This window comes from Myxine glutinosa, chromosome 3 (assembly GCF_964187855.1).
Source record: "Myxine glutinosa chromosome 3, kmMyxGlut1.1, whole genome shotgun sequence".
Lineage (NCBI taxonomy): Eukaryota > Metazoa > Chordata > Myxini > Myxiniformes > Myxinidae > Myxine > Myxine glutinosa.
The window spans coordinates 4,299,875-4,326,277 of NC_136263.1; the positions used below are offsets into that span (position 1 = coordinate 4,299,875).

Below are 26,403 nucleotides of genomic sequence, written 5' to 3' on the forward strand. Positions count from 1 at the left end.
ACCATCCAAAATCATCCTCCGCTGCCCCCAAATCATCCTCTGCCATCCAAAATCATCCTCCGCCATTCAAAATCATCCTCTGCCAACCAAAATAATCATCCACCATCCAAAAATCATCCTCCTCGGTCCAAAATCATCCTCCGCTATCCAAAATCATCCTCTGCCGTCCAAAATCATCATCCGCCATCCAAAATCATCCTTCACCATCCAAAATCATCCTTCGCCATCCAAAATCATCTTCCACCATCCAAAATCATCCTCCACCATCCAAAATCATCCTCCACCATACAAAATCATCCTCTGCCATCCAAAACCATCCTCTGCCATCCAAAATCTTCATCCACCATCCAAAATCATCCTCCGCTATCCCAAATCATCCTCCACCTTCCAAAATCATCCTCCGCCATCTAAAATCATCATCCACCATCCAAAATCACCCTCCTCTAAATCATCAAAATCATCAAAAATCATCCAAAATCATCCTCCAGAATCATCATCCACCATCCAAAATCATCCTCCTCTATCCAAAACCATCCTCTGCCATCATCCATCATCCAAAATCTTCATCCACCATCCAAAATCATCCTCCGCTATCCCAAATCATCCTCCACCATCCAAAATCATCCTCCACCATCCAAAATCATCATCCACCATCCAAAATCATCCTCCTCTATCCGAAATCATCCTCCACTATCCGAAATCATCCTCCGCTATCCGAAATCATCCTCCGCCATCCAAAATCATCCTCCGCCATCCAAAATCATCCTTCGCCATCCAAAATCATCCTTCGCCATCCAAAATCATCCTCCACCATCCAAAATCTTCCTTTGCCATCCAAAATCATCCTCCGCCATCAAAAATCATCTTCCACCATCCAATATCATCCTCCGCCATCCAAAAGCATCCTCCGCCATCCAAAATCATCCTCTGCCATCCAAAATCATCCTTCGCCATCCAAAATCATCCTCCACCATCCAAAATCATCGTCCGCCATCCAAAATCATCCTTCGCCATCCAAAATCATCCTCCGCTATCCAAAATCATCCCCCGCTATCCAAAATCATCCTCCACCATCCAAAATCATTCCCCACGATCCAAAATCACCCCCCCCCCCCCCCGCTATCCAAAATCATCCTCCACCAGCCAAAATCATCCTCCGCCATCCAAAATCATCGTTCGCCATCCAAAATCATCCTTCGCCATCCAAAATCATCTTCCACCATCCAAAATCATCCTCCACCATCCAAAATCATCCTCCGCCATACAAAATCATCCTCTGCCATCCAAAATCATCATCCACCATCCAAAATCATCCTCTGCCATCCCAAATCATCCTCTGCCATCCAAAATCATCCTCCGCCATCCAAAATCATCCTCCGCCATCCAAAGTCATCCGCTGCCATCCAAAATCATCTTCCGCTATCCCAAATCATCCTCTGCCATCCGAAATCATCCTCCGCTATCCCAAATCATCCTCTGCCATCCCAAATCATCCTCCGCCATCCAAAATCATCCCCCGCTTTCCAGAATCATCCTCCGCCATCCAGAATCATCCTCCACCATCCAAAATCATCCTCCGCCATCCAAAATCATCCTGCGCCATCCAAAATCATCCTCCGCTATCCAAAATCATCCTTCGCCATCCAATATCATCCTCCGCCATCCAAAATCATCCCCCACTATCCAAAATCACTCCCCCCCCCCCCCCCCCCGCTATCCAAAATCATCCTCCACCATCCAAAATCATCCTCTGCCATCCAAAATCATCCTCTGCCATCCAAAATCATCCTCTGCCATCCAAAATCATCCTCTGCCATCCAAAATCATCCTCTGCCATCCAAAATCATCTTCTGCCATCCGCACCAAAGGACCCCTCTGCCAGCACCGGGGGCTTTAGTGCAAGTTAAAGATTCCACGGATGTCTTTCACAAAGAGTCGTCGAGTTATCGCCGGCACCCTGAACAAATTGCAGATTCCTTCCCCCACTGATTGGTGGAAAGGCAACGGCAAAACCACCGCTCAGAAACTACTTTGGCAGGAACGATCCTCTGTCAAGAGTGCGATACATTTGACTGATTGATTGAAGGGATATTGAGGAGAATAAGGATATAATTGGGTGATTTTATGTTGGATGTGGGATCTGATCCTGGGAATCCTGGGATTCCAGAATCATCTTACTATGATTAACCAAATGTCCGTCCGTCTGTCTGTCTGTCCGTCCGTCCGTTCGAAGGTACCGCAAAAACGGCTGAACTGATCACAACGATATTTTGGGTGGGTAATCCTGGGATCCCCTAGAGTAAAATAGGCTATATTGTTTTTCCAATTTCAGCTTTGGCCTCCAGCATTTTCATGTTTGGACTCCCGCATAACGTTATTTTCCCAGGTGCCGCACAAACGGCTGCACCGATCGCTGCACGGCTGCGCTGCACGGCTGCAACGATCGGACTCGGTGACCTCAGACAAAGACCTTTTATCAGGACATGGGTTGAATCCCTGCTTGAGAGAATGCCAACCCCCTCCCCGCCATCACGATCATCTCTCCAACTCACAATCCCATGAGATATGCGGAAAGGACGACCCAAAACCAATTATATTCTTTTTGATTCATATATAAACATCATTAAAAGTAAATAATGACCCCGGCCAAAGTTCAAATGGCGTGGGTTTAATCTCTACATGAGAGAATTCCACATAGCTATTTGGGCGGTGTATAAGCTAACAGATCGCTGTCTCCATCGATCTTGCCAAGGCTGTAACACCTATCGGCTCAAAATCCTTTTAACTGTTGACTTGGTAGTTTTTACAATGAAGGAAACATTAACAATGTTGTTAAATGTTTATTTTGTGATTAATTTGTGATTTGAGTTATGTTGTTTGGAATGAAAAAAGAGATATCGAGTTCAAGTGAATGACGACATGCTGTGATGGTTTCTACTTTCTAAACGTGAACTTCGCGGATCGCCATATGTAGATTCGCCACGGTCCCAATATTGATGTTTCTGTAAGTGAACGTACCCGTTTGTTTGCGAATGGGTACGTTTTTCATGGAAGTCCTTCACGAACTTGCTGTCCATGTCTGACGTGCGAATGGAGGTGCTACAGGAATGTGGAATTTATTGGTTTCATGCTTTAGCATTCGCCGTATCTGCATTGTCTGTTTGCTTCTGGCCTCCCACCCGTGTGTAGCACGGGTATCTCACTCGTAAGATAAACGCTCAGATGGAAAGGGCCAACAAGCCAAGCTGAAGCTTTTCCCATCGAGTCACAGTCGCTGCCATCAGGATCAATCAAAAAGATTAGAAATGGTTGATAACGAATGTGTAAATCACTCACCATTTTTCATAAGCCATTGTTTTTTCCTCGAATCGAACATCCTTTCCTCGGTCTTCTTTGTCTTTTCTCTGTAGTTCCTGCACCCTTGACGTTCTCTGCAGCTCTTTGAGCTGTCTGTCTTTCTCTCCCTTCCATGCCTCAAATGCCTGTTGGGAACATAAAGGTTTTCCTTCCTGCATTGTAAAAATGGATTACATCTTCATCGGCAGAGTATTGTTTGGTGAAGTAACCAAGGGTGACCGTGTGCCCAGCGATTATCGAGATTTGTCTAGGATCACACAAGTTAGCCTTCTCCGTCAAATTTGCAGCTTCCATGCCACTCTTCCGGATTTGGACAAATGGCAAATTCCCGTTTTACGGGAGCCCCCCTCTGCTAAAAAACGACCTTCACATGGAAACCTTTCAATAAAACGTTGCCTGGGGTAAGGGTGGTGTAAGGGTTGCCCACTATGGGTGGGTAAGGTAAGGGTTGCCCACTATTCGCAACTGGGCACCCATCGCCAGATACAATGCCAGTGTCTCAAGGTCTTACTACTTGTGACCATTTGACCCTAATTACCCGGCGCGCGCGAAGCGAAATGCGGGGTTAAGCATTCAAGTACGTATGTTCCATGCCTCAAATGCCTGTTGGGAACATAAAGGTTTTCCTTCCTGCATTGTAAAAAATGGATTACCTGTCTGCATTTAAAAAATTCATTTTCTCGGCAACCGATGGTCCGATTGACATGAAATTTTCACCATACGAGGGCCTCCTCCTGTGGAATATTTTAGTGAATATTATGACGTCATAAGTCACGTGGTACGGGCGCCACCTTGGAAAAACGTTACACCTCTATATCTCCCAAACCGCTCAATGGAAAAAATGGAAACATGGCTCATTGTCAAGTAACCCCATGGGGAATAAGATATGTTGATGATGATGTCATCGGTGTCTTATTTATGACGTCATAATTCGACAAGTACAACGCTTGATCTGATCAGTATGAAAAAAAAAATTCCTCTGCAACTGTTAGTCCGATTGGCACGAAATTTTCAGAATATGAGCGGCTCCTCCTGTGGATTTTTAAAAATGATAATTATGACGTCATATGGCACGTGCTACAGGCGCTATCTTGGAAAAATCGAAAAAGGTTGCACCTCTATATCTCCGAAACCGCTCCATGGAAAAAATTGAAACATGGCTCATTGTCAAGTACTCCGCTTGGGAAATAAGATATGTTAATGATGATGTCAGCGGTACTTTAAATATGACGTCATAATTCGACAAGTACAACGCTTGATTCGATCAGTATGAATTTTATTCTCTGCAATTCTTGGTCCGATTGACACGAAGTTTTCACCATAGGAGGGCCTCCTCCTGTGGAATATTTAAATGATTATTATGACGTCATAGGTCACGTGGTACAGGCGCCATCTTGGAAAATCTTCGCACCTCTATATCTCTGAAACCACTCCATGAAAAAAACTGAGACCTGGCTCATTGTCACCGACTCCCCACGGGGAATAAGATACGTTAATGACGATGTCATCGGTACCTTCGTTATGACGTCATAATTCGACAAATACAACACTTATCCATCTGATCATTATTTTTAAAATTTCAGCAACTGTTGGTCTGATGGACACGAAATTTTCGCCATAGGAGCGTCTCCTCCTTAAGAATATTTTAATGATAATCATGATGTCATAGGTCATGTTTTACAGGCGCCATCTTGGAAAAACAAAAAAACGTTGCAACTCCATATCTCCAAAACCACTCTATGGAAAAAATTGAAACGTGGCTCATTGTAAATAACTCCATATGGGGAATAGGTGTTGTTAACGATGACGTCATTGGTGCCATAATTATGACGTCATAATTCGACAGGGACAGCATGTAGTCTGATCAGTTTGAAATTTATTGAGCATGATCTATGCAACAATTATTTAGAGAATATAAATTTATGATGTCATCGCTCACGTGGTCTGGCAGCCATATTGGATCAAAAAAAAAGAAACGTTCAAAAACAGAAGAGTTGGCTCACAAGTTGACTGCACAGGGTAAGTATTCTATGAATACCATCTAGTTAAGACATCGATCCACATGATGAGGAAGATTTGCAAAAACTAAAAAGGAAGATCCATGAGACTCGACATCTTTAGGGAATAATTGTGTGCCAAACTTGCACCTTACTTCTCTTGCAGCTTCCTTGTTCGCTGACTTTTTTCTTTGTGTTTCGCACTCCTCTCTTTCTTTTTCTTTCCTTCGGTGCACCTGTTCCCGCAGGTAAGCTTTCTTATTATTTTTCCATGCTGAGAATGACAGGTCTCCTTCCAGCTTTTTTTCTTGCTCCACCTGGCAGCCCAGCAAGACAAGAAGGGATAGACAGCTCACCACACAGACAATGCAAACAATGATCATTTCACTGATATCTACAAAATCTGGTACAAAGTGTCTGTGGCACGATTCGAGGTGTTACAAAAGGCAGACCGACCTCCTGGTGTGGAACGAATAAATGATTTCAAACTAAGAAGGTTATGTATTTGGTAACCTCTCCATCTTTTCGGGAATAGCATGTGTACCGCATGCTAGCGAGGGCAATGGTAACTAACTTTCTACATTGTGTCCAATCAATTGAATTGGCCACAGATGGAGTCCAATCAATTTGTAGAGACATCTCAAGGATGATCAAAGGAAAATTGGATGCACCTGAGTTCAATTTGGAGTGTCATAGCAAAGAGGTTCAATACTTATTGACTCGAGACATTTTAGCTTTTCATTTTTAATTATTTTTAAATAATTTCCAAAAAGAAAATTCCACTTTGACATTATGGGGAACTATGTGTAGATCAGTGACAAAAAAAATCTCAATTTAAGCCATTTTAGATTCAGGCTGTAACAACAAAATGTGAAAAAAGTCAAGGGGGGTGAATACTTTCTGAAGGCGTTTAATATTTGACTTGTGTGATGTAAAAGCGTTAAAAAAAAACGAGCATGGCATTTGGCTGGTGAAGGAGAGTGTGGATATGCGTCGTCAGACTGGTACAACAATGGACGAAATCAAGGGGATGTTGATTGTAGTACCCAAACTGCCATGGGAAACAATAAGAAGCTGACATTTCGGGCGTTAACCCTTCGTCTGAGCAAAACCCCCTGAAAATTGAGCTTTTCCTCGCTTCCCATGATGTTCAACGTCCAATCAACGGCTGTCCATTTCGGTCACTGTTCTAGCAGGAAGTCCGTTCACTGGAATGCAAAAAATGATCTCGAGCAGAATTAAAAGATCCTTCTCACCTGCAAAAACAATCATACTTCTATAATATTGAACAAAGCAACAGCTAGAAAATGTGTGCAAATCCTGGTTTGAAAATACGCAATAATCTTTCACCCAATAAACCTTGCAGTCACACGTGGTATCGCACCTTCTGGGTTTGTTCTTAGATGGGATATCATGGAGAAAACATAAGAAGAGCCAAATGCTGTTTCCTTGTCCAGTATTCCTGGTTTGATGTGCTGCAGTATCCACCAAATTACTCTTGCGTCATTTACGATTTTGGAAACCGTTGGTTTGAGACTCATTTGAGTGATGGGTGTGTATGTTGAAGGACAGGTAATTTTACACCTGGAAATGCATGTTTACATCTTGTTTTGCACGAGGCAATTGCATTTCGATTCATCAGAAAGGAATCGATAATGCCCTAGTTGTGTACGTGAAGCATCCGGTGCAATGCTCTGCCAGGTAACCATGAACAACGCAAGTTGTGGAGGTCAACAACAACCTGACCCATCTCATACCTGAACAGGTAGCTGCCGTTGCTACATGAAAAATTCGAAAACTTTGTTTAATTTATCATTATCATCATTGCAGAGAGTGCAAATGGGAAACGACTCTTACTCGGAATCCATTATGTACATCGACCACATGGTACATCGACCACATTATGTACATGGTATATAGAGCACATTATGTACATGGTATATAGACCACATTATGTACATGGCATATAGACCACATTATGTACATGGTATATAGACCACATTATGTACATGGTATATAGACCACATTATGTACATGGTATATAGACCACATTATGTACATGGCATATAGACCACATTATGTACATGGTATATAGACCACATTATGTACATGGTATATAGACCACATTATGTACATGGTATATAGAGCACATTATGTACATGGTATATAGAGCACATTATGTACATGGTATATAGACCACATTATGTACATGGTATATAGACCACATTATGTACATGGTATATAGACCACATTATGTACATGGTATATGGACCACATTATGTACATGGTATATAGACCACATTATGTACATGGTATATAGAGCACATTATGTACATGGTATATAGACCACATTATGTACATGGTATATAGACCACATTATGTACATGGTATATTGACCACATTATGTACATGGTATATAGACCACATTATGTACATGGTAGAGCACATTATGTACATGGTATATAGCGCACATTATGTACATGGTATATAGACCACATTATGTACATGGTATATAGACCACATTATGTACATGGTATATTGGTATATAGACCACATTATGTACATGGTATATAGACCACATTATGTACATGGTGTATAGACCACATTATGTACATGGTATATAGATCACATTATGTACATGGCATATAGACCACATTATGTACATGGTATATAGACCACAGTATGTACATCGACCACATTATGTACATGGTATATAGATCACATTATGTACATGGTATATAGACCACATTATGTACATGGTATATATAGACCACTGTAGCGGTTACCGCTGGATGCACACAATCGCCTTGCACCGGCCAGAACACGGCCAGACGCGCCTCTCCCGGGCACGCCCGGTCTCGTCTTTCCCGGGCATGCCCGCTCTCGCCTTTCCAGGGCTCGCCCAGAGCGTCCGGGCATGCCCGCTATCACCTTTTCAGGGCTCGCCCAGAGCGTCCGGGCATGCCCGATATCGCCTTTCCAGGGCTCGTCCAGAGCGCCCGGGCACGCCCAGCCTCGACTTGCCAGGCCGCAGCCAAACACGCCCGGGCAGGTCCAGACTCGCCTTTCCAAGGCTCGCCCTTGACACCCGGGCATGCCCGGTATAGCTTTTGCAGGGCAAACTTCCCGACATAAATGTGTATATATATTGCTGCCCGATAAACGGGCTTGTCAGAATACCTGAGCTGTTTTGTTTCAATAAAGCAACTCGGACGAATTCCGTCTTTGGTCGCGTCAATTCTTTCGACTCGCGTTGGAGCGCAGTTCCTTCATTGGTGACCTACCGACATGGATACGGCAGTGACGCTTAAACTGCCTACCTTCTGGGAGGCTCACGCGGCTGTTTGGTTCGCTCAGGCGGACTCTCAGTTCGCCCTGCGAGGCATCACCGCGGACGACACCCGCTTCCACCATGTTGTGGCGGCGCTCGGATCCGCCACCGCGGCCCGTGCCTTGAGCCTCCTCGAGCACCCGCCGGCTGCTGACAAATACGACGCGCTGAAGACGCTCCTCCTCGATGCTTTCGCCCTCTCACCGGCAGCACGCGCACGGCGCCTGCTCGCTCTGCCCGAGCTCGGCGACACGCGCCCGTCCGAGCGCATGGACTATATGCTCTCGTTGCTCGGTGAGCACTCTCCGGATTTTCTGTTCCGCGAGCTGTTCCTTCGCCAGCTGCCTCACCCGGTACGCCTCGCCCTGGCTGGCACGTTGATCACGGATTCCCGCGCCCACGCCAGGGAAGCCGATAAGATCTCCTCGGCGGGCCAACACATCGGCGCGGTTACCTGGAGCCCGCCGCCGTCCGAGGCGATGCCCACGACACCCGAGCGCCCTGCGCGGTTGGAGGCCGAACTGCCGGTGCAACTGGCGGCCGCCACGCCGCACCGCCCGCTTCTGACACGACGGCCGGGGCCTCCACCTGACCGGGCGTGGCGTTATTACCACGCCAGGTTCGGACACAAGGCTCGGACGTGCCGGCCCCCGTGCACTTTCGGCAGGTCGGGAAACGGCCAGGCCGGCGTTCATTCCCAGCCATGAGCGCCGGCCACTCGGGCAACTAGCTGTTTATTCGGGACAAAGCGTCTGGGCGGTGTTTCCTGTGTGACACCGGCGCCCAACTGAGCGTCATACCCGCCTCCGAGCAGGACAGGCGGGACGCCGTTTGCGGCCCCTCTTTGGTCCCTGCTAATGGCTCGGCCATACGCACTTTTGGCCCACGCGTCGTTACCCTCTGCTTCGGCAGCCAGCGTTTTCAATGGACTTTTGTGACCGCCTGCGTCCCCATGGCTTTGCTGGGCGCCGACTTCCTCTGCGCGCACGGGCTGCTGGTCGATGTCAAACGTCGTCGCCTTGTCAACGCCGAGACCTTCAGCTCCCTGGCGTGCACGATGAGCAGCTCCGCGCCGACCGAACTGGCGTGCGCCCTCCCGGTCGCGAACGAGTTCGCTCGCCTGCTCGCGGAATTCCCGGCCCTCACGCGGCCGACGTTTTCGGCCGTCGCGGTGCGGCACGGGATCGAGCACCACATACCCACTACGGGCCCGCCGGTCTACGCCAGGGCCCGCCGCCTCGACCCGGCCAAGCTCGCCGTGGTGAAGGCCGAGTTCGACGCGTTGGAGCACCTCGGCATCGTGCGGCGCTCCGACAGCGCGTGGGCCTCGCCACTGCACATCGTGCCAAAGCCGGGGGGTGGATGGCGCCCGTGTGGCGACTACCGCCGTCTCAACGACGCTACCACCCCCGACAGGTACCCGATCCCGCATATTCAGGACTTTTCCACCCGTTTGGCGGGACGAGTCATCTTTTCGAAAATTGACCTGATACGGGGCTACCACCAGGTACCTGTCCGGGCGGCCGACATCCCGAAGACGGCCGTCCTCACGCCGTTCGGCCTGTTCGAATTTTTGCGGATGCCGTTTGGCCTCAAGAACGCAGCCCAGGCATTCCAGCGCTTGATGGGCGGCGTGTTGCGCGACCTGCCGTTTCTTTTCGTCTATCTGGACGATATCCTCGTCGCCAGCACGTCCCGCGCCGAGCACCTCCTCCACCTCCGAACACTGTTCGGTCACCTCAGCGAGCACGGCTTAATTGTCAACCCGGTCAAATACCACTTCGGCACGACGACCGTTGACTTTTTGGGCCACCGCATCACCAAGACCGGGGCCGTGCCGCTGCCGACCAAGGTCGAGGCCATCACCACGTTCCCGCGTCCCCGTTCCATCAAGGCCCTCCAAGAGTTCCTCGGCATGGTGAATTTTTATCACCGATTCGTGCCCCGCGCTGCTCAGCTCATGTGGCCCCTTTACGAGGCCCTCCGGGGCAAGCCGGCCAAGCATGACATTGTTTGGTCCGCGGCCATGGACGCGGCCTTCGCCAGCGCCAAACGCGCCCTCGCCGACGCAACGCTGCTGGCTCACCCGGTGCTCAACGCGCCCATCGCCCTCACTACGGACGCCTCCAACTACGCGGTGGGCGCCGTCCATGAGCAATGGGTGGACGGGGTTTGGCAGCCACTCACTTTTTTCAGCCGGCAACTCCGGCCGAATGAGTTAAACTACAGCACGTTCGACCACGAGCTGCTCGGGCTATTCCTGGCCGTTCGCCATTTCCGACACCTCCTGGAGGGCCGCCCGTTCACGGCTTTCGTCGACCACAAGCCGTTGGTCTACGCAATGGCTAAGGTCACGGAGCCGTGGTCGGCCCGCCAGCAGCGCCACCTCTCCGCCGTGTCGGAGTTCACCACGGACATCCGGCACGTCGCCGGCAAAGACAACGCCGTGGCCGACTGTCTTTCTCGGGCCAGCGCGAACGCGGTCCACCTCGGCGTGGACTTCGCGCTCATGGCGGCCGACCAGACCACCGACGCCTCGGTGCAGGCACTCCGTGCGGCGGACACGGGCCTCCGCCTGGCCGACATTCCCTTCGCGGGCACCGTCCTGTTCTGCGACGTCTCCCAGGGCCAGCCTCGCCCCATCGTGCCCGTTTCCTGGCAGCGCCGCATCTTCGCCTCCATCCACGGCCTTTCTCACCCGGGCCGGAAAGCTTCTCAGAAGCTGGTGTCGGTGCGTTTCGTCTGGCACGGCCTTCGACGAAACATCCGCGACTGGGCCAACGCCTGCACGGCCTGCCAGCGGGTCAAGGTCCACCGCCACACCCAGGCCCCGCTGGCACCTTTCGCCGTGCCTGAACGGCGTTTCGACCACGTCCACGTGGACCTGGTGGGTCCCCTGCCCCCCTCGCGGGGGTTCACCCACCTGCTCACCATGGTGGACAGGACCACCAGGTGGCCGGAGGCCGTGCCCCTCGCCTCCAGCACCACCGCCGACGTGGCGCAGGCGTTCATCGCCACCTGGGTCGCGCGCTTCGGCGCACCAGCGGACATCTCGTCCGACCGCGGCCCACAGTTCACGTCTGAGCTTTGGGGCGCGGTCGCCCGTTCGTTGGGGGTCACGCTGCACTGCACCACGGCCTACCACCCCCAAGCCAACGGGTTGTGCGAGCGGTTTCACCGCTCCATGAAGGCCGCACTCATGGCCGGCCTTCAGGACGACGGTTGGGCCGACCGGCTGCCGTGGGTCCTTTTCGGCCTTCGCACGGCCCGCAAGGAAGACCTCCAGGCGTCCGCCGCCGAGCTCGTCTACGGCCAGCCGCTCCGCGTCCCGGGCGAATTCGTGCCCGACGCTACCAGTCCCTGGTCCGCCGCTCGCCAGCGCTCGGACCTCCAGGAGGCCACCCGACGATTTGCCCCTGTGCCGACGTCCCGCCACGGTGGCCCCCAGTCCTACGTCCCCCCGGCGCTTCGCACAGCGGATTACGTCTTTGTGCGTCATGACGCGCACCGGGGGCCACTCCGGCCGCCGTACAACGGGCCCTTCCGGGTCCTGCGACGGGGCGACAAGTCTTTCATCGTCGACTTCGGCGGCCGGCCAGACCGGATTTCTGTGGACCGCCTCAAACCGGCGCACATGGACGTCGACCGACCACCACGGTTGGCCCTTCCTCCGCGGCGAGGCCGCCCCCCGTCCACAGTTCCCCCCGCTCGACCACCCACCACCACGTCGGACCCCTCCCCACGACCCTCCAGGGGTCGCTTCGGCCGGGTCATCCGGGCCCCCCTTAAATTGACCCTGCCGGTGCAGGTCGATTCTGGAGGGGCGTGTGTAGCGGTTACCGCTGGATGCACACAATCGCCTTGCACCGGCCAGAACACGGCCAGACGCGCCTCTCCCGGGCATGCCCGGACTCACTGTTCCCGGGCACGCCCGAACCTCCCGGGCACGCCCGGTCTCGTCTTTCCCGGGCATGCCCGCTCTCGCCTTTCCAGGGCTCGCCCAGAGCGTCCGGGCATGCCCGCTATCGCCTTTTCAGGGCTCGCCCAGAGCGTCCGGGCAAGCCCGCTATCGCCTTTCCAGGGCTCGCCCAGAGCGTCCGGGCATGCCCGCTATCGCCTTTCCAGGGCTCGTCCAGAGCGCCCGGGCACGCCCAGCCTCGACTTGCCAGGCCGCAGCCAAACACGCCCGGGCAGGTCCAGACTCGCCTTTCCAAGGCTCGCCCTTGACACCCGGGCATGCCCGGTATAGCTTTTGCCGGGCAAACTTCCCGACATAAATGTGTATATATATTGTTGCCCGATAAACGGGCTTGTCAGAATACCTGAGCTGTTTTGTTTCAATAAACCAACTCGGACGAATTCCGTCTTTGGTCGCGTCAATTCTTTCGACTCGCGTTGGAGCGCAGTTCCTTCACCACATTATGTACATGGTACATCGACCACATTATGTACACGGTATATAGACCACATTATGTACATGGTATATGGACCACATTATGTACATGGTATATAGACCACATTATGTACATCGTATATAGACCACATTATGTACATGGTATATAGACCACATTATGTACATGGTATATAGACCATATTATGTACATGGTATATAGACCACATTATGTACATGGTATATAGACCACATTATGTACATGGTATATAGACCACATTATGTACATGGTATATAGACCACATTATGTACATGGTATATAGACCACATTATGTACATGGTATATAGACCACATTATGTACATGGTATATGGACCACATTATGTACATGGTATATGGACCACATTATGTACATGGTATATAGACCACATTATGTACATGGTATATGGACCACATTATGTCCATGGTATATAGACCACATTATGTACATGGTATATAGACCACATTATGTACATGGTATATGGACCACATTATGTACATGGTATATGGACCACATTATGTACATGGTATATAGACCACATTATGTACATGGTATATAGACCACATTATGTACATGGTATATAGACCACATTATGTACATGGTATATAGACCACATTATGTACATGGTATATAGACCACATTATGTACATGGTATATAGACCACATTATGTACATGGTGTATAGACCACATTATGTACATGGTATATAGACCACATTATGTACATGACCACAGCTCACCCGTTTCTTTTCCTCCGTGTTCAGCTTCTCCTGCTGGCCTCTTTCTTTCGCTTGGGCCTGAAAAGATGCCCTTTTCTTGTGAAGCCACTCCTGGTAGAAGGCATTCAAAAGAGGTTGACGTCAGAAGGCCCAAATAATGGAGGGCAAAAATGACCGATCATCAGTTTGCGACCGTAATGGAACGACAGTTAAAAGTTAAATAAATATAAGTTAGGGATATAAGTTAAAATAAACGGAGGAAATAAACATCTGCAGGGAAGAATGGGAGAAACTCCCCAAATCCAGATGTGCAAAGTTAATACAGACATACCCAGGAAGACTCAAAGCTTTAATCTCTACCAAAGGCGCTTCTACGAGGTATTCACTCAGGGGGTTGAATACTTATGTAAATTAGATAAATCTGTATTTCATTTTTATGTATTTTGTAAAATTTTCGAAAAAAAAATTCCACTGACATTATGGGATATGTTGTGTGGATCAGTGACAAAAACAAATCTCAATTCAATCCACTTTAAATTCAGGCTGTAACACAAAAAAATATTTGAAAAAAGTCAAGAGGGTGTGAATACTTTCTGAACGCGTGTAATACCATACGGACTCTTGGTAATTATGGAACTAAAGGGGAGGATTTCATATATGGATGTGCAAACTTTCCCCATTTTACCTCGCCACCGTACCCGCTGGTTTATTTCCAATTCCGGGATGTCACTGTCTCTGTCATACAGCTGTGTGTGCATTTTGTGAGCGAATAAACGGATCGTAATCTGTTGAGTTGTCCACATTCATTACAGATTACACAAAAGAAAACCCAGTCGGTGATAAGTGTTGGGTTGGTCAAATCCATTTTTGAAGAACAATCTGTTTCCCTTGTTTTCCGCACAATTTGGTCATTATCTTGATGGAGAATAACCTCTTCACCAACTAGAGAGTTCATAGAACACCTTACCCTCCCCATAGTCTTGAGAAAAACAACATGGGAATGTTCTTTTCAGCTCTTGCTTTATGTTTCCGAGCACGAGTCACCATCTTGTCTGAATCTCAAAGTCCCCCCTCCCTCCCCTGAAAGTGCAAGCGGAAAATTTGATTGGTCAACACAGCGTAAAGTTTTGCCCAAGTACTGCTCAACTGGAGGTTTTTGGAAGTGTAAACAAGGCGATTTGTGTGCTACAGTGTTCAAGTATCTTGCTATAATTCACCAAATGTCCGTCCGTCTGTCTGTCTGTCCGGTCGAAGGTACCGTAAAAACTACTGAACCGATCGCAACAATATTTTGGGTGGGTAATCCTGGGATCTCCAGGAGTAAAATAGGCTATTTAGTTTTCCCAATTTCAGCTTTGGTCTCCAGCATTCTCAGGTTTGGACTCCCGCATAACATTCGCGTTCGCATAACGTTCATTGTGACGATGTTTTCATTGTGACGATGTTGTTTTCCTGGGTGCCGCAAAAACGGCTGCACCGATCGCTGCACAGCTGCACCAATCGAACTCGGTGACATCAGACAAAGACCTTTTACAAGGACACAGGTTGAATCCCTGCCTAAGAGAATTCCACCCCCTCCCCGCCATCACGGCCATCTCTCCAACTCACAATCCCATGAGATATGCGGAAAGGACGACCCAAAACCAATATAAACATCATTAAACATCATTCGTATATAAACATCATTAAAAGTAAATAATGGCATCGGCCAAAGTTCAAACAACATTTAATCTCTACATGAGAGAATTGCACGTAGCTATTTGTGCGGTGAATACGCTAACAGATCGCTGTCTCCATCGATCTTACCAAGGCCGTAACAGCTATTGGCTCAAAATCCTTTTAACTGTTGACTTGGTAGTTTTTACAATGAAGGAAACATTAACAATGTTGTTAAAAGTTTATTTTGTGATTAATTTGTGATTGGAGTTATGTTGTTTGGAATAAAAAAAGAGATATCGAGTTCAAGTGAATGACGACATGCCATGATGGTTTCTACTTTCTGAATGTGAACTTCGCGGATCGCCATATGCAGATTCACCACGGTCCCACGATCGATGTTTCTATACGTGAACGTACCCGTTTGTTCGCGAACGGGTACGTTTTTCATGGAAGTCCTTCACGAACTTGCTGTCCATGTCTGACTTGCGACTGAAGGTGCTCAAGGAATGTGGAATTTATTGGTTTCATGCTTTAGCATTCGCTGTATCTGCATTGCCTGTTTGTTTCTGGCCTCCCACCCATGCATAGCACGTATATACAGTAATTCAATTAATATAAAATGAGTTTTAAACGTTGGAGGAAAAAAAGTCCATGTTTTTAGAAGTTTACCGCCGTTGATGCACTGTCTTTTACACCACCTCATTTGTGTCCTCTATGACATCCATAAAAATTGTACGTTTCCTGTTTAGAATGATTTTCAATTTTGTTGGACGGCCAAACTAAAAGAAAATCTCACCATGTGCCCATGTGCGCATGGACGAGATTCCGCACAATTCCTCAAATTCAGAGGCAATTTCCTGCAAAAATGCATGTTTGTGTTCCGATTGGTGATCTGGTGTTCAAAATATATAATTAAATTGAAATGAAGTAGTTCCTCGATTATAGAATGATGTCTGTAGACAAGACAGACAGAGTGAACCAAATACTCAGCTAGGTTTGTGCTGCACACATGTGCGGGGTACTTCGTGTGATACTCGAGTGTTACTCGTCCTGGTTTTGTGAAATGCTTTGATAGTTCTCTTTCCACAATGTTTCACTAACTCCGCACAAATCACTAACTCACGAAAAACCATGATGCTACATACACCCATGTTAAAATCAAATTGCGCGTACAGGTAGGTGTAACACATTCACCTGTCAGGTGTTCTCAACCTTACCTGCAAACAAACAAGCAGACAACTTATGCGTTGGAAAAAACACACTTCACTTTGAGTCGTCAGTTTGTACGAGTAAAATTCCTTTTCAACGCTTATCCTGAATTTTGACAACTGGAGTGTTTGAAATTTTCTTTTGTTCACTGAAGACAATTTTATTCAATCTCATTTTATTAAATAATTTATCTCCAGATCTGTTTGCTTTATATTGGGCAACCTGTTGATCGAAGCTTTATTTACTTATTTGTATGCAGAGTCGAGGCTCATGGAGAAGATACAAGATAGAATGGACCAGGACATCACAGAACGAAAAGAACAATGGAAATAGAGGTATGAATTATAAGAGACTTGGAGTAAGAAAGGACACAGTGAGGAATGAGAGCAAAGGGAGAGGGAGAAGTATGCGGGGTGAACAAGCTGGATATGGGCGACGCGGAAGCTGGATACGGGCAAACTCTCAATTACAGAAGTGGAAGGGAAAACTTGGAAAGAGGCAGCAATGGAATTGTATTATTATTATTAACAGCATTGGCTCCAGGAAGAATTCCAATGCATCAGCCTGCATGGGAGGCAAGCTTCGAGGTGACGATTGGCTCAGGAAAGATCATGGCTGGATTCAATACAAGTCCAAGGACTGCACTTGTGCCGGAGCTTGATCGCAAATGTATTTTGGATGTTTACCATACAGTGTTTATGTGAAGACAGAGTGAGCATGTGGGAATTGCCAGCAAGGAACTACATTTTATAGGTGATTGAGCAATTCCAAATTAGCAGATTTGCATGCACTTGCGGTCCTTGTCATTGTGTGATTCTCTGATGGAAAAATGTGGAATAATCTGGTACAGCACATGGTGGAATAATGTGCAAACTGATGTAGAGTGTTTTCAATGAAGGTAGATAGTTCATTCATCTAAACTAGGAATTGGTATTTGCTTAAATCCCAGCATATTACTTTTGTGGGGATACCAGAATTCAACAAGACAAATAGTAGCATCCAAGGGAGATGATAACCCTAACCCTAACTCAAGTTGGTCCCCCCCCCCCCCCCCCCTTGCTGCTATAACAGCCTCCACTCTTCTGGGAGGGCATTCCACTAGATGTTGGAACATTGCTGCAGGGATTTGCTTCCATTCAGCCACAAAAACATTAGTGAGGTCGGGCACTGATGTTGGATGATTAGGCCTGGCTCGCAGTCGGCGTTCCACTTCATCCCAAAGGTGTTCAATGGGGTTGAGGTCAGGGATCTGTGCAGGCCATTCAAGTTTTTCCACACCGATCTCGACAAACAATTTCTGTATGGATGTCGCTTTGTGCACGTGAAGTCATGCTCAAATACTGTCATGCTGAAACAGGAAAGGGCCTTCCCCGAACTGTTGCCATAAAGTTGGAAGCACGGAATCGTCTAGAATGTCATTGTACACTGTAGCGTTAAGATTTCCCTTCACTGGAATGAAGGGGCCGAGCCCGAACCATGAAAAACAGCCCCAGACCATTATTCCTCCTCCACCAAACTTTACAGTTGGCACTATGCATTCGGGCAGGTAGCGTTCTCCTGGCATCCACCAAACCAAGCTTCCTCCGTCGGACTGCCAGGTGGTGAAGCATGATTCATCACTCCAGACAACGTGTTTCCACTGCTCCAGAGTCCAATGGCGGCGAGCTTTACACCACTCCAGTCGACGCTTGGCATTGCGCATGGTGGTCTTAGGGTTGTGTGCGGCTGCTCGGCCATGGAAACCCATTTCATGAAGCTCCCGATGAACAGTTGTTGTTCTGACGTTGCTTCCAGAGGCAGTTTGGAACTCGGTAGTGAGGGTTGTAACCAAGGACAGACGATTTTTACGCGTTTCAGCACTCGGCGGTCCCGTTATGCGAGGCTGTGTGGCCTACCACTTCACGGCTTAGCTGTTGTTGCTCCTAGACGTTTCCACTTCACAATAACAGCACTTACAGTTGACTGGGGTAGCTCTAGCAGGGCAGAAATTTGATGAACTGACTTATTGGAAAGGTGGCATCCTATGATGGTGCCACCTCGAAAGTCACTGAGCTCGTCAGTATGGCCCATTCTACTGCCAATGTTTGTCTATGGTGATTGCATGGGTGTGCTTGAATATATATACCTGTCAGCAATGTGTGTGGATGAAACAGCCGAATCCACTAATTAGAAGGGGTGTCCGAACACTTTTGCCCATGTAGTATATTTTATTGAAAGACCCGTAACGCCTATGCTTTCGATATTTGATGGGAATTTTAACAATCAGTTTGTTTGTGTTTCACACTGAATGAAAAATGTAAAGGTAGAGCATGCAGATTGTGACGCATAACAGGTTCAAAGGTATGTCCGGCCTGAACGGCATAGGAATTAAAATGGCGGTGTGTGGAGTCAGCCGTCGTACCACCGTAATGACATCACATAACCCCTGTCATGTGACCAGATCGCCAGCTCTGATTGGTGTACGTACAGACAGACAAATAGTCATAGAGGGAACACCTGGTTTGGAAAGGTGGCATAAAATTTGGTTTAAAAGTGATGGGATGAGTATTTTTTTAAATTTATTTTCCATATATTCATATATATTGCACACCACACACACACACACACACACACACACACACACACACACACACACACACACACACACACACACACACACACACACACACACACACACACACGTAGGTGGATACTTTGAGACCTGGTAGGTATCCATTTTATCTGCTGAATCCCGCATATGGAGATATTAACAACGAAACAAACAAACACTGCTCGAGATGGCTTTGCCCTCCTATGGACTACACCGTAAAAATTGGGGAGAACGTATAATTATGGTTATGGGATTTGATCCAGAGTTTTTCTTCTTCTTCTTCCCACTACAAAAGCAAAGATATTCAACACTCAAGCATACCTGCAAAGGCTATGCATTCCTACCTCGGTCATGCATCACATGAGGGGCTAATGAGAGGAAAGGTTACTGAGGACATATACAGTAACAAACCCACGAAGCAAATCACACCTAGGTTTCTTAGGTATTTATACATGTTAAAAATAGGGCCAATCGGAGAGTTTCCATGAACACAGAAGGTTAAAACAAAATGTTTAAGGCCCAAGTCACGAATCTGGTTGTGCACCTTGACCAGCTATGTGCATACAGTGGAGAGTCAGCAGTGGTTTAAATAAATTAAATGTCTAGGAATGTCTTCGTCCTGCATCGGATTTATGTACAACTTCCTCCACCTTCGATCAACGTCACAAAAAGAAAAAGAAGAAACACAAAATCAAAATGACCTTCAATTTGGAGAATTGCCAATAACTTCCAAACTCCACCTCGCTCATCAAAGTTTGTAATTACACTCACCTGGTGGGAGGGAAGACACAGTTGCTATAAACACAGCTAATTTGAACAGAGCACCTGTTCAGGCAAGCTGCACGGTACAACTACGCTCTGGGATTTATAATGGCGACTGCTTGGCCAGGCAAGCTCGGATAGCTGGCGTGTTCAAAGGTGCTGGGCACTCGAGTTTGATGAAGCGGCGGCGAACATCGAGAGCAACCGAGCAAGAAATGAATGGATCGACACTGGATGTTTTAACTGCGCCGTGTTCAGTGACCGCGCACAAGATGACATCACCTGTTTTTCCAAGCAAATTGCTTCTGGTTAATGTCCAGATCCCACCCTGCCGATCCCACCCTGCAGATCCCACCATGCCGATCCCACCCTGCCGATCCCACCCTGCCGATCCCACACTGCCGATCGCACCCCGCAGATCCCACCCCGCCGATCCCACCCCGCCGATCCCACCCCGCATATCCCACCCTGCCGATCCCACACTGCAGATCCCACCCTGCCGATCCCACCCTGCCGATCCCACCCTGCCGATCCCACCCTGCCGATCCCACCCTGTGCCAATCCCACCGTGCCGATCCCACCCTGCCGATCCCACCCTGCAGATCCCACCCTGCCGATTCCACCCTGCCGATCCCACCATGCAGATCCCACCTTGCAGATCCCACCCTGCCGATCCCACCCTGCAGATCCCACCCTGCCGATCCCACCCTGCAGATATCCACCTGCCGATCCCACCCTGCCGATCCCACCCTGCAGATCCCACCCTGCCGATCCCACCCTGCCGAACCCACCCTGCCGAACCCACACTGCAGATCCCACCTTGCCGATCCCACCCTGCAGATCCCACCCTGCAGATCCCACCCTGCCGATCCCACCCTGCAGATCCCACCCTGCCGATCCCACCCTGCCGATCCCACCCTGCAGATCTCCACCTGCCGATCCCACCCTGCCGATCCCACCCTGCAGATCCCACCCTGCCGATCCCACCCTGCCGAACCCACCCTGCCGATCCCACACTGCCGATCCCACCCTGCCGATCCCACCCTGCCGATCCCACACTGCAGATCCAACCCTGCCGATCCAACCCTGCCGATCCCACCCTGCCGAACCCACCCTGCCGATCCCACCCCGCCGATCCCACCCTGCAGATCCCACCCTGCCGATCCCACCCTGCAGATCCCACCCTGCCGATCCCACCCCGCAGATCCCACCCTGCCGATCCCACACTGCAGATCCCACCCTGCCGAACCCACACTGCAGATCCCACCTTGCCGATCCCACCCTGCAGATCCCACCCTGCAGATCCCACCCTGCCGATCCCACACTGCAGATCCCACACTGCAGATCCCACCCTGCCGATCCCACCCTGCCGATCCCACCCTGCCGATCCCACCCTGCCGATCCCACACTGCAGATCCCACCCTGCCGATCCCACCCTGCAGATCCCACCCTGCCGATCCCACCCTGCCGATCCCACCCAATCGATCCCACCCTGCCGATCCGATCCCACCCTGCCGATCCCACCCTGCAGATCCCACCCTGCCGTTGAGCTACCCGAGACCGCCTGGGATGGGCGAAAGCTCGAGCCGTTTTAACCGAACCTGGTAGAAGGCCGCACGGATGGCGTCGCCGTTAGTCAGATCAGAAGGCTTTTCAGGTCCGCATGGTGAATCCAAAATCTGCAAGCAGCCCAGGTAACGGGATTGTGCCGAGATGGGGCGAAGGCCTCTTTTCTTCGACTCCAGAGGGAACGCCTGGTTCAGTGACCGCACACTGGGACTGGAAAACATGCAGCAGGAAGTGTGTAGTTAGTTGACGGTTTCCATCCTGACTTTCCCATCCCATTCTATCTGAAGACCTGCCACAGAATTACACCGACAGACATTACAGCAAAGTGCTTAAGATGCCAACAACCTTTACCACTTGGTCTCCATTTTCATCTCCTCTTTTATTGCCATTCCTTCCTCTTTCGTTTCCTGCTCCGATTCTTCCTCGATGGCGACCTTCTTGTCAGGTTGCGGTAGCTTGGGCGGGAAGAATACAACCTACGATGAACACTCTTAATGTTTAGTACATGTAGCATCGATCAGAGTCAAATATTTCAGTGTTTATAAATTCAGCCTTTCAAGTGAACAGTTACCAAAAGCAAACAAATGTTCACTTTCAATTTACATTACACCTGTCAATACTAATTCCTTCAAATCATCAATATTTCCATTGACTCGTCTTTCTGTCATGGAGCTCTGGACATTTAAGTAATTTCGGGAATATGAACCAGAAGGGAGAACGGATCGAGCAGCACCATTTGAACACATTCCATGGGAAGACGGATTTGTTTCAATGGGATGGGTACACCTGGAATCGAATCAGGATAGAGGACTTACAATATGTGCTAGAGTTGCTAGGCCAGAGGGAGTGTAATCATCTTTGTGAGCTGCTGCATCGTTTGGGTTCAATTCCCGGGTTCATTATTAAAAAAACATCTCCTGGATGTACCGGAAGGTCATTGCATTGGCACGAGTAATAACAAGAATTTCAGACATTGCTTGTCATTTCCCTCTCGGATGAAGAAGAAGAAGCAGGAAAGGAAACTGAAAAATAATAATGCTGTGCAGACTAGGCCGAGTATCAACGATGGAGTAATTGCTCACAGTGAAGAGTGATGTTTCATCATAACATGCGCACGATATTCCCTGCGGAAGATTATACGGATCATGATCATTACTCCCAGTCCACGGTCCTACCTCTTTTGGCTTTGCAGGTGTCTCGCGGTCACCTCGATTGACTGACTCGGGGGGCACAGAGCGAGAGGGTCTTGGAGCCGGAATGGGAGCACCACGTTCTGTTTCTGGTCGAGTGGCTTCCACTGATCGTTTGGCTCTTCCATCAGAGTTCACTTTGCTTTCTACGAGGCCTCGGAGCAAGAATAATACAAATATATGGCGTAAAGGTAATGCGGGGGACAAATGATGCGTGAACCGAACAGTCAATGTGTACACTACTTAGTAAAGGTCCAACTGCACGCAAGGATAGTCGGTTGTGTAGGGCAGTGAGTATAGAGAAGGAAACAACCTCTGAATATAACAAAGGTGAGGTCCTTCATGCATCATCGCATACCTGCAGATTGCACCGACGGACGTGCACAAGGTGCAGTAACTGCGGTAGTTGTTTGACCATTTCTGTTGTCAACCTTCACACAATGGTAACAACACATCAGATTGTAGTATAATGCATGATCATACAACCAAGACACGACCTTTCATGGATTACAAAATACCTGTCCTCTTAATGTCAGGTGAAATACCACACTCTGAAAGCACAAGGGAAATGAAAATCATCGAGATGTATGGCCAAACGTATCCACCATGTTGTGCTCAAGAAAATACACGCAGTTGGAGGTCAAGTACCGGTACGTGAAAGGTATGAACCGACTGGACTCGCCAACGTTTGCAGCGGCAATCTCTCGCTCCCACCAAGGTGACATTCCGCCGGGGTCGAGGAACCAAGTTTCTTGGACTCAAATAAACCGCCGTTCTGCATTTCGTATCACGAAGGAGGAAAATGGTGGTCTCTCCATTTCATCTCTCCATTGACATTCCTCCCTCCAGGTCTTAAAAACAGCTGTTCACCACCATCTCTTGTCTTCCCCCATCCAAAACCTTGATCTTTTCTACCCCCGTTAATTCACCTCAAATCCACGAATTTCAATCTCAGACTTAATTTCTGAAATTCCTTGTAGTAGTCAGGTTCACTATGTTTTTTTCGTTCAAAATTTTTGGAGATTAGCAAAACTATACATTTTTGGAATATTCAGAGCATGAGGAATCCAAAACTTAATGTTGGCATTTGCGTAAACACCTGCATGAAAATGACACTCAGGACAGTGATGAAGATCTGTAAAAGCATATATTCCTGAACGGTATAGACCTCGTAGATCCTGTGTATAGGACTTATAGTTCAATCTGATACTAACAAGGCTGCTTTCTTGCTTTATAAACCCATACCTATAACTTCAAAGGACTTGTAATATCATGTACTATGTAATACAGTTATATCACAAATATAAAGACAATGGTTTTCAATTACCTTTGTTTGTTGCTTTTCCTATAATCCTGAGCACTATTTTGAGCCTTTATTGGATTCCTTGACCCAGAAAACATAGGATTAGCATATTTAATTAAGTCTCTAGGTTGACTAGAAGCCGAGACAGCGCAAAATATGTATTTATGGCGGCCATTTTGAAAATCCAAAATATGTGTCTGTGCAAATGCCAACCATTGATTTTCGGATTCTCCATGGTCTGATGATTCCAAAAATGTACAGGTTTGCTAATCTCCCAAAGTTTTGAACGAAATTATATTTGTTAACATAGTGAACCTGACTATAGTGTCAATTTATATTGTACCGTGTACCCCTTCCCTACCCCCCCTCACCCCCCACTACCCCAAGCCCTCTCCCTCCCACAGATCTCCCGATGTCCCTGTTCGCTACTGTTGTGCTTGTGTGCCTCTCTCTCTCTCCCCATATTGTCGACCGCGTCCTTTTATTGTTTAAGTGCCCGTTTGTGTTTTTTGTGTTTTATGTGTTTATATTTGTTGATGTTCCCTGTATTGAGGACCAGTTCACTGGTAATTCCTGTTTGTCGTTAAAGGCGGCAAAAGGGTTGGCGTCAGGAAGGGCATCCGGCCGTAAAACATTGCTTCAAAAAGGGACCGAAAAACAACAACAACCACGGTTCCCGAAAAAGGCCAACCCCCCGCTTGCGGGGAAAAATGGCCCTAAAGGTGGTTTTTTTGTTTTATTTGTTTGATGTGGTAGCTCTTAAACGAGCCTCGATCTTGTATACTATATATATATATATATATATATAAATATATATATATATATATATATATATATATAGTATATATAATATATATATAAAAATATATATATATATATATATGTATATATAAAATATATATGTATATATAAAATATATAATATGTATATATAAAATATAATGTATATATAAAATATATATGTATATATAAAATATATATGAATATATAAAAATATATATATGTATATATAAAATATATATATGTAAATATATATATGTATATATAAAATATATATATGTATACATAAAATATATATATGTATACATAAAATATATATGTATATATAAAATATATATGAATATATAAAATAAATATATGTATATATAAAATATATATATGTATACATAAAATATATATGTATATATAAAATATATATATGTATATATAAAATATATATATATGTATATATAAAATATATATGTATATATAAATATATATATGTATATATAAAATATATATAATGTATATATAAAATATATATATGCATATATAAAATATATATATGTAAATATATATATGTATATATAAAATATATATATGTAAATATATATATGTATATATAAAATATATATATGTATATATAAAATATATATTATGTATACATAAAATATATATTTATATATAAAATCTATATGTATATATAAAATCTATATGTATATATAAAATATATATGTATATATAAAAACTATATGTATATATAAAATATATATGTATATATATATAAAATATATATGTATATATATAAAATATATATGTATATTAAAAATATATAATATGTATATATAAAATCTATATGTATATATAAAATTATATATGTATATATAAAATATATATGAATATATAAAATATATATATGTATATATAAAATATATATATGTAAATATATATATGTATATATAAAATATATATATGTATACATAAAATATATATATGTATACATAAATATATATGTATATATAAAATATATATGAATATATAAAATAAATATATGTATATATAAAATATATATATGTATACATAAAATATATATGTATATATAAAATATATATATGTATATATAAAATATATATATATATGTATATATAAAATATATATGTATATATAAAATATATATATGTATATATAAAATATATATATGCATATATAAATTATATATATGTAAATATATATATGTATATATAAAATATATATATGTAAATATATATATGTATATAATAAAAATATATATATGTATATATAAAATATATATATGTATACATAAAATATATATTTATATATAAAATCTATATGTATATATAAAATCTATATGTATATATAAAATATATATGTATAATAAAATCTATATGTATATATAAAATATATATGTATATATATATAAAATATATATGTATATATATAAAATATATATGTATATATATATAATATATATGTATATATAAAATTTATATGTATATATAAAATATATATGT

At 45.9% G+C, this 26,403-nt stretch overlaps 1 protein-coding gene across 2 annotated transcripts in view; it reads right to left on the reverse strand.

The window, feature by feature from the left end:
- LOC137423834 (uncharacterized) overlaps nt 1-26,403 on the reverse strand; it is a 141,793-nt gene that overhangs the window by 46,357 nt on the left and 69,033 nt on the right. For both annotated transcript variants that reach the window (XM_068111377.2, XM_068111376.2), the window contains 7 exons: nt 23,169-23,241; nt 22,796-22,965; nt 21,972-22,075; nt 21,653-21,830; nt 13,853-13,942; nt 5,510-5,671; nt 3,337-3,482 (listed from right to left, as the gene is read on the reverse strand). In XM_068111377.2, coding sequence (XP_067967478.2) covers nt 3,337-3,482; nt 5,510-5,671; nt 13,853-13,942; nt 21,653-21,830; nt 21,972-22,075; nt 22,796-22,965; nt 23,169-23,241 — 923 coding nt within the window. The remainder of the gene's footprint in view (nt 1-3,336; nt 3,483-5,509; nt 5,672-13,852; nt 13,943-21,652; nt 21,831-21,971; nt 22,076-22,795; nt 22,966-23,168; nt 23,242-26,403) is intronic.